Genomic DNA, 10,000 nt, shown 5'->3' with positions numbered 1-10,000 from the left:
TAGCTAAAGCCGCTTACCGTAACTATGGTTTGGTTTGTGAAGAACTAGAAAAAAAAAAATAGCAACATGTCCCAAAAATATTTAATGTCTCGTTCGTATTTTTTTTAGTTTTTCATTGGCTGCCAGAGGAGTATGATAAAAGGAAACACTGTAGTATGTTACAAGACGTGCTTCGTATCCTGATGGGTTCACCGAATCGAATAAAAATTGTATCTTCGTGTTTCTACCTGTAAGATTTACATGGCGTAATTCATCAGAGAAACTGTAATAACATGCAGAGTTAAAGTGACCGTAATGATCACCATTAAGTACCGGGGACCGAACCCGAGCCTTCTGAGTATATCAACTACGCCACCGGCCACTTATGCGACCTGTTACCAGTGAGCGGGGCCATCTTCACCTTCATGTTCACAGTGGGACTGGGGAGTCAGGTAAGAGGTCGCAGAGGTGGCCACTGGCATGATGACCTTTTAGCTCATCGGTGGTGGTTGGTATGCTGCCCTGACCTCTACTCAGAAGACTCGGGTTTGATGTGTTCGGTGTTCATTACGGGATGGTGTAATGTATAGGATTTATAGCCTGACTGAGATAAGTAAATGCGCATAATAGGAAATGTCAGTTAACACGGTACAATCAACATCAAGTGACTGCTAGATTACCCTTCCATCGATTGTAATAAGGGGGAGGAGTCCGTGGCTTTAACCAGTCTTTAAGATGAGTCCATCACTAAAATTTTTTTAGAATTGTGTCGACCTAGAGGCATGAGGCGTCATACATAGTCTGTAATCATTACCTTTGCGGGTGAGAAGAAAGAGAGACAATCGTTTCCGACGCGGGTGTACAGCATGGGACAGTCCTCCTTTCTCGGGTCATGGGTGGAATTGACGGCTGAACTCAGCGAGGCGACCAATTCATCGGCTGCAGGAGTATTTGTGTTGTAGTAACGTGACGCCGTCCTGACAGAGCCTCCTTCCAGAGTGTTATGGTGAGTATTGTGCGAGGGAGGAGGGGAATTATGTGAAAAAAATAGAAAGTTGGAAATTTCGTTTAGTCGGCGCAACATCTGTGGTCATATGCCGGAGAGGGAGGAGGGGAATTATATGAAAAAATAGTCATGCTAATTTGTATGAAACTTACTCATGTTCATTATTTCCTGTTGAGGCTCAAGTTTAGGTAGGAGGACAATCTGGAGAAAAAAAAGTAAAGGAGGTAATTAGTTGAACCCTGTGTTTGGGGTGGGTGGGTGTAAACAGCCACATCCAGTAACTCACCCACGAAATGCAATGATATGGAGCTAAACCTACTATCCAGTCCAGCGTGTATTGACCAAAATTAATCTCTCTCTCTCTCTCTCTCTCTCTCTCTCTCTCTCTCTCTCTCCTTTTTTTCATCTAAACGTACATATATATTTACAAAACCCAGAGATGCACTGCCGTGTGCTGCCTATTCAAAGGGCAAAGGGGGAGGCGGTGGCTAAACGGATAGCGAGACGGCCCCGCGTTCAGGAGTACGCGAGTTCAATCCCCGACCGGTGCCACCAAGATGGGATTTTTCAGCCGCCGCCGAGTGGCTTAATACTACCCACATGCTGTCCAGAAGACCACCTATCAACCCGGACTCTAGATTCTAGGATTAAAGATGAGCTCCGGGAGGGCAGCCTGAGCCAATGCAAGATGGCGCCACTATAAACACTCGCCTGCGCCAGAACGGGCTGGGCCGACCATCAGGCCCCACCGGGAAGAAGCCTTGGACCGACCATCAATATCCACCGGGAAGAAGCCTACCATATATATATATAAAAAAAAAAATATATATATATATATATATATATATATATATATATATATATATATATATATATATATATATATATATATATATATGTGTATATATATATATATATATATATCCTTTCCTATCAGAGAGAGAGAGAGAGAGAGAGAGAGAGAGATATATATATATATATATATATATATATATATATATATATATATATATATATATATATATATATAGAGATAGAGAGAGAGAGAGAGAGAATAATTTCGTAACCAACCGTTGCCAACTGTCATAATGTCTTCCTCCCCCCTCTTCTCTCTCTCTCTCTCTCTCTCTCTCTCTCTCTCTCTCTCTCTCTCTCTCTCTCTCTCTCTCTCTCTCTCTCTCTCTCTCTCTCTCTCTCTCTCTCTCTCTCTCTCTCTCACACACATATATATATATATATATATATATATATATATATATATATATATATATATATATATATATATATATATATATATATATATATATAACGATAGCTGTGGTTAAGAGTTTTGTAGCAGCAGGGCATCCATGATGGACAGAGAATTACTGGATCATACTTGCTGAGTATACGTAAGGCTTATCCAAACACTGCCATGCTCCATCGCCGTACCTGACAGACTCTGGAGTTGAGCGTTTTGGACCAATCGCTGTTCTGGCATATTTGATGGATGTTGTAACATCTCCCTGCGTAGTTGAACCTCATCTCTCTGGACTCCTGAAGACAACTGTTGCTTCTCGGGGGCCAGAACTGGAACAATGTTGAATATTTTTGGCTTACTGTTGACATCTTGTTTCTTGTAACAACGAATTAACCACAACAAAGAAGGCAAAGTTACTAAACTACAACCATGAAGAGGGATCACGATGGCGATGATGAGTGATCTTGTTTGAAATGTCTAGTATTGTCTACATAATTATATGCACAGACTTACTTATTTCAAATAATCTGAAAATTTATGAGGTTAACTATAATGACTTGCCAGTATATATTAAAAGCTACCATACCTTGTAATATGACCATTGCTATTATTAGTATATGAGTCTCTTGGTATTTACGTCTTCACATATTTCTAGTGTCTTTTCAGAGAAGTGCTTACCTTGCATATTGAGAAGTCCTCGTCCGAGCCGTCTGAACAGTGTCTATGGCCATCACAAATTCTAGATTTGGCAATGCAATCTCCTCCAGTGTTGCACTCGATCATGTTGTGGCTACACTCTCCCTCTGTGGAACAGAATCATATACGGACTTCTTTTTAATTTTCAAAGTAAGTTGTTATGATTAGCTGTGCTCTCCCCACAAAAATAAATATGCATATCAATTTCTTACAGTTCCTATTTTGTACCGTATGAATGCATGTGTGTAATACATAAGAGCAGTGATTGAAAGTATTTCATCGTAGAAATATTACCACATGACAGCATTCATCACATTGTAGTGGTATTTGACAAACCAACAATTTTCATAAGTATATTTTATATACTTTAAACGCATCATTTGATTGGGGTATAAAAAATGCTGTCATAATAAAATGTACCTTTTGAAAAATAATTAAATGGCCACCCTAAGCCCGCTTCACACGACCGTTTTTTTTCCCGCGCGGTTTAGAAATCAATGAAGTTCAACGAGGCCCTTCACACGCTGGCCGTGCGGCTTAATTCCCGCGCGGCAATGATTTACCGGCCGCGTGTACTGCCAACCCGCGCGGCGCCAGGCGGTTCAGAATACTCTAAAAAGTCTATGGAGCCCTTCAGACGGGAGGTTTTGCTCCGAGCGGCAGTCGTGGTTATTCTGTGGCAGAGGTTCATTTTGCTCACAAGTTCTTCAAGTGTAGATGACATGCGAACATCATTGAAAAACTTTCGTTCATAAGCTTTCAGGTCAGAATATAATGTGTAGATGTGACGAATGCTCTTTGAAGGAGTCTAGAGCTGTTTATTGGCTGGGTCCAAAATTTATTTACTTAGTCTCTTCTGTTTTAACACCATGTTCATTATACACACATGGATCACTATTCTTTACGTTCTCCATCTTGAATAAACACCGACAAACTGACAAGCATTCCGTACACCGCTGCAGACGAACCGCGCGGGAAAAAACCGCTCGTGTGAAGACATGCCTCTTGAGACACCCACCCGCGTGGCCATACTACCGTGCGGGAAAAAAACCGCTCGTGTGAAGCGGCCCTAAGCGCCAAAACCCCGCCGTACAACACACACAGTAACATGACAACAGACAACACACATACGGATGCAACATAAGACACACGTAAATGAATCAGCCCCCCCCCCCCCCCCCCCCGATATAACATACGTAATGACGTCACACATCGCCTCGATCAAGGGCGCGGACAGTTGTGTGTTGGCTGTAGTAACAACACCTGGGAGGGAGCACACAGCCTTACTGACCTGCTGAGTGGAGGAGGGCGAGGACGAGGGCGAGGGCGAGGACCAGCCGCGGGCAGGCCAGTGCGGACACCATCCTGGTAGCTGACCTGCGTGTGTGTGTGTGTGTGTGTGTGTGTGTGTGTGTGTGTGTGTGTGTAAGTACAAAAATTTGATATTATAGATATAAATATAATTTAATAAAATACACATACACACACAAAAAAAAGAAACGGCGCTGCACGGTAGAGTCTTGACTCGACCGCTGAGTAGACAAAACGACAATTAGAACAGGTCATCGTTCCTCTGACCTCATGATCGCTACGTGGACGAAGACTGACGCCGAAGTGTTGAGTCGGGAAGGAACGCAGCATCGTCACTCTTGAGTGTATTGCCAAGTGTTAAAACAGGAAATATTATTTGTAAAATCCCTCCAGGTAGGACCTCCCATCGCACCTCACGAGTACCCGGCGAGGAAACGTTCAGCAACTCATCAATGAAAGGAAAGCCTCCAACTTACTAAGTCTAGCCCCTCCTCCCACTCTGCTGCCACTACGTTCGTGTATCTCATCTAGCTTGTCTCCACATGATTCTTTAAAGGGAATTACTTACCTGAACGTGTCTTCAGCAAGCCCACCGGAACAAAGCAGAGCCACCAGCACGCACACAGGCGCTGCACACACTGAGTCTGGGACTGGCCTGAGCATGGAGTCTACCCTTAGGTCTGAAGTATCCTGTCTGGCTCCTCAGCAGTGTTGCCACTTAAGAGAATTGAAATTTCCATGCTTCTTCCTCTTGGCCCCCCCCCCCCCAAAAAAAAAAAAAAGATCAAACAGGTTAATACTGAGCTACCACAAACCTTACCACAAAATGAAGAAAATACATAGAATTACATGAAGACGCCCAGTACGTGCTCAAGTTAACGGCAAACAACCAATACCACCATCAGTCACCGGGGAGAGGTGCGAGCTCTGTCAGCGTTCCAAAACTTTTCTAACCACCAGTCGACCTACAACATGAAGTAAGGGGGCGCCTACAACAAGAAATGATCAGTACTCTGTGCTTGTACATACTAATTATTGGGGTTACACCTGCAGCCACAACTTCATATACATTGATTCACTGCTAATATTTTTTTTCTGAACACCTGTGTTAGCTAAATGAAAGTTTCGATGCACGAGAATTATCGAAGATGAGGTAACACTAACAGGATTAAGCCCATTAAAACTTTTCTTACTAAAGTCACTTAAATAATTTATTTGCATTGTGTTTTTCTCCTAATGATTATTTTGTCGTAAGGTTTTTGTTGTAGTTGTTTGGTAAATAGGGGTTTTGTCCTAGGCAATTTATCTTGGGCATTTTCATCTCGGGGGTATTTTGTCCTATGTGGGTGACCCAGGCTGGGTGCGACCCTCGGACACCCGCCCAGCGGCATCCAGGTGTGTGTGTGTGTGTGTGTGTGTGTGTGTGTGTGTGTGTGTGTGTGTGTGTGTGTGTGTGTGTGTGTGTGTTCGGCTACTTTTAGCTTTCATCACTAAAATTGTCTCCTCATTTGGGTTCTCATCATTCCAGGAACACTCCCACAAGTCCTACAATAAAAAAGTATTCTCATTGCACGTTCCTTGTTTTCCCCAGATTTGTGGGAATTTCCGATGAACTGGCAACCCTGCGCCGAGGCGGATGGCGGCGGTGGTGATGAGATTGTCCGGGATGCGATGGATGGGCGTCAGGTAAGTTCCTACACGATTCGTACGTGTATCGAGCAGCAGTTTATCACGTGCTGTGATGAAACGAGCACTGTATGCCTCATCATGCAGCCCCACAACTTCAAATTTCTTGTCGCTGATTAGAGGAATAAAACTAAACCTAAGAGAATATTTCTCGCATCATCCGCTTGCAAGTCATGACTGTCAACTGTGCTCCCTCATGGCAACCGTGATACCACAGGAAGGGGGAGCAGTGGCCTTGGCCGGCCCCTCGCAGCTAGAGTCCTTGTACACCTGTAGCTGATGTGTTCCTTCAGGAATGTGAAGGAACACTACCAAGCAACACAATACACCATCCACCGCTACAGGCGGCTTCTGGAAGTGTGTGTGTACTTACCTATTTGTATTTACCTATTTGTAGTCTACCGGGCCCGAGCTAAGCTCTAATAATCCCGTGTGTGTGTGTGTGTGTGTGTGTGTGTGTGTGTGTGTGTGTGTGTGTGTGTTCCAAACAATTCTCCATGCAGGCACCTTCCTATATCACGCATGAACCATCAATTCGTTCTAGCCACGTGATTTCTGGGCTCCCTTCTTGCTGTCCTCTGTGTCTCTCAGAGACATCCTTGTAAGCAGGGTCGACTTCTGGGTAACGTAACAGATGCTCACATAGTCAAAGTTGGCGTTCACAGACCTCAATAGGTCTCAATTTAGCCTCACGGAGTAATCGCCTATTTAACAATGTCGTTTCAGCTCTATATACTCCATGACTTCGTAGACACCTATTACCAAAAGCGTTGTCAATGAACGCGTTTTTGACTCCCGAAAAAAGATCAAGGAACGCACTTTGCCACATATGTATAATTATATAAAACACGTATTTATACTCGAAGTATATGTAATTTATCATCAGCCTGTATCATTCCAGTGCAGGACAAAGGCCTCTCGAGCGTTTCCATTCTTTTTTGTGCTGTACTAGTTTCCAAGTTCGATATTATACCTTCCGCAAACTTCTTAATGTCACCAAATCATCTGTTGAATGGCTTCCCTTTCTTTTATATTTTGATTCCCAATCTGTCACGAATTTTGTCCAGCTGTTTTCTTCTCTTTTACATGTGTTCTGACCATTGTAATTTTTGGGTACTATTGCCTTTATTATGCGTCATCAACTTTTATCTGTAATCTTAATCCTTTGCATTGTATCTTAGCCATTGTAGTGTTACTTGTAGACTTTGTTTATGTCTTGTATCATATGCTGCAGTTCACGGCCAGTTTTGTTAAAAAGAACAATGTCATCGGCAAATCGAAGGCTCCTTAGCTTTTAATTTCTTATTCGTATTCCTCCTGTTAACCTGTTACGTTTGTGTGATAAATGGTAACGCTGTGTCTAACCCAAATCTCTCATAATATCATCATTTTCTCCATCCCATCCTGACACACCACATGCACCTCATTTCCACGGGACGTATTCGTGATGGTTGCACTACACTCAATGTTCATGTCTTCGATGCATATTTGCTGCTGCGCCATGCCTTACCCTAATAGGTAAATAAGTTAATGCATATATATGATAGTTCCAGAGTCTGTCAGGTACGGCGGTGGAGCATGGCAGTGTTTGGATAAGGAACTTAACGACTCAAGGCTGGAGGCTGCAGAACGCTTAGCCTCAGACCTTACTATTATTTCCGATTGGGGCAAGAGGAACCTGGTGTCCTTCAACGCATCAAAAACACAGTTTCTCCACCTATCCACTCGACACAATCTTCCAAACAACTATTTCCTATTCTTTGACAACACCCAGCTATCACCTTCCTCAACACTAAACATCCTCGGTCTATCCTTAACTCAAAATCTCAACTGGAAACTTCATATCTCATCTCTTACTAAATCAGCTTCCTCGAGGCTGGGCGTTCTGTACCGTCTCCGCCAGTTCTTCACCCCCGCACAGTTGCTGTCCATATACAGGGGCCTTGTCCGCCCTCGTATGGAGTATGCATCTCATGTGTGGGGGGGCTCCACTCACACAGCTCTTCTGGACAGAGTGGAGTCTAAGGCTCTTCGTCTCATCAGCTCTCCTCCTCATACTGATAGTCTTCTACCTCTTAAATTCCGTCGCGATGTTGCCTCTTTCTATCTTCTATCGATATTTCCACGCTGACTGCTCTTTTGAACTTGCTAACTGCATGCCTCCTCCCCTCCCGCGGCCCCGCTGCACACGACTTTCTACTCATGCTCATCCCTATACTGTCCAAACCCCTTATGCAAGAGTTAACCAGCATCTTCACTCTTTCAGCCCTCACCCTGGTAAACTCTGGAACAATCTTCCTTCATCTGTATTTCCTCCTGCCTACGACTTGAACTCTTTCAAGAGGAGGGTGTCAGGACATCTCTCCTCCCGAATTTGACCCTGCTTTTGGACACCTCTTTTGTTTCTTTTTTAGGAGCAGCGAGTAGCGGGCTTTTTTTTTTATTATTGTTTTCTTTTTTTGTGTGCCCTAGAGCTGCCTCCTTTGTTGTAAAAAAAAAAAAAAAAAAAAAAAGTTGGGAGGATAATGTTTCTTATAGTCTTCCCCATGCTCACAGTGCTTTCTCCCATAACTTAATGTACCTATTCCCTGGCTGCACTTAACTGCGCCTCCTTAGTGTAGTTGTTGGCACGCCTAGCCACAAATCTGCGGGCGCAGGTTTGATACCGGTCTGGACACTCAGGTGGCGGACCGTTGCAATGTGCGGACGAAGGCAGTGGCAATCAGGCACTGAATATATCATGGGCAGAACATGCTTTATTAATCACCCTTTACAATACTTTGTTAACCGTTGCACAAAAATGAAGTAGTGAAGCAAGCAGTGGGTCGTGTGGCGTCAGCGTCCACGGCACAGCAGTTCCTTCCTAGTTGTCGGCCTCCTGTTTGTCGGAGGGCCCAATGAAGACGCACAGCGGGCTGAAGGTTTCATCACACGTCTCGTCGGACCAGAAGTAGTAGTTCTCATAGGTCATTGCTGCACACCTGCCAGTCATTATTGGGTTTAGAATCTTGAAATCTTCCTGTTGCGTTGAAAATACTGATTGCATCCTTTTTATGAGTGGGACAGGAGAGAAAAGGAAAGAAAAAGGAGAAAGAGAAGAGAAGATGAGGATTGCGACAGCCAGACGGGACTTTGAAAAGGCTTAATGACATATAGGTAAGTCGGAGAGAATCAGATGCAGATGAACAAGACACACGGGCAGAGTTGATACAGTTTTGTCACAAGTTTCTAACTCAAAATGTACTAAATTTATTATTATTTCATGTTGCCGAAGTTGGCCTAAACACTTCACCGGAACCCTTTAGTAGCGCAAAGGGTCTCACGTCATTTATTGATTTTACTCACAGATAATTTAAAATATATCTGGTGAAACTCTAAAGATTTCTGGGGAGGACTAAGCACCCAATGTTTCAAGATCCTAAATACCCCCTTGATATGGGCATACGCTGGGGGGAACAATGCCTCGACCCCGTATGATATCACCCTTGTGGGATGCCTTTGTGCTAGGAGGGTCGAATCCAACCACTTGCTTTGCGGATGTCCCCTTGACCTCAGTAGCGACTCACCAGCCTGAAGACCTCTTCTTGGGGGACAACACATTGCGGTAACAGGGTGCGTTGGGGAGGGCGGCGGGTGGGTCCGAGAAGGGGTCAGTGTGTGGCGGGCGGCGGCGAACACAGGAGCTTTCTTGCCTGAAGGGAGGGAAGAACATCATTACTCACAGGTGAAGTTCATAACAGGGTTGGTCTGGTTGAAGGAGACCTGTACCTCACCGTCAACTGGCACCTGGGTAAGGGCCCCACACCGTCCCTCGTGAGGTGGAGTGTCGCCTTAGACTAGAGCAATGATGCATCGTACAGTCCCTTTGATGCAGGGCTCGATCATAGCCATCATCAGCCATCGAGCTGGAGAACATAAAACAACAACAAGCCTTTGACAAACAGTCTGAGCCTCAGCCACATAAAATTGGTATTTGCTTTCTCTCTCGTGAACCTTAAACTACAACATTTTTGATGATTATCGATGCATTGATGCCGCTGATGACGACGACGATTATGTTGATGATGATGATTACTGGTGGC

At 44.2% G+C, this 10,000-nt stretch overlaps 2 protein-coding genes across 3 annotated transcripts in view; both read right to left on the bottom strand.

The window, feature by feature from the left end:
* The window catches only part of LOC127007284 (uncharacterized), an 11,119-nt gene extending 6,156 nt beyond the window's left edge, over nt 1–4,963 (bottom strand). The window contains exons 1-6 of one of the 2 annotated variants that reach the window (XM_050878056.1): nt 4,801–4,963; nt 4,213–4,298; nt 2,904–3,028; nt 2,417–2,554; nt 1,138–1,186; nt 794–918 (exon numbers count right to left, since the gene is read on the bottom strand). In XM_050878056.1, the coding sequence (XP_050734013.1) occupies nt 794–918; nt 1,138–1,186; nt 2,417–2,554; nt 2,904–3,028; nt 4,213–4,298; nt 4,801–4,895 (618 nt within the window). In that variant the 5' untranslated portion in view covers nt 4,896–4,963. The remainder of the gene's footprint in view (nt 1–793; nt 919–1,137; nt 1,187–2,416; nt 2,555–2,903; nt 3,029–4,212; nt 4,299–4,800) is intronic. The other variant, XM_050878055.1, reaches the window with a different exon arrangement.
* A 3,691-nt stretch (nt 4,964–8,654) lies between these two features.
* Nucleotides 8,655–10,000, bottom strand: part of LOC127007285 (uncharacterized) — an 11,014-nt gene continuing 9,668 nt past the window's right edge. The window contains exons 9-10 of the mRNA XM_050878057.1: nt 9,485–9,610; nt 8,655–8,899 (exon numbers count right to left, since the gene is read on the bottom strand). Of these exons, the coding sequence (XP_050734014.1) occupies nt 8,782–8,899; nt 9,485–9,610 (244 nt within the window). The 3' untranslated portion in view covers nt 8,655–8,781. The remainder of the gene's footprint in view (nt 8,900–9,484; nt 9,611–10,000) is intronic.

This window comes from Eriocheir sinensis, chromosome 35 (assembly GCF_024679095.1).
Source record: "Eriocheir sinensis breed Jianghai 21 chromosome 35, ASM2467909v1, whole genome shotgun sequence".
NCBI classification, from domain to species: Eukaryota; Metazoa; Arthropoda; class Malacostraca; order Decapoda; family Varunidae; genus Eriocheir; species Eriocheir sinensis.
The sequence above is the reverse complement of the archived record's forward strand: the minus strand, read 5'-3'. Positions and strand labels throughout refer to the sequence as shown.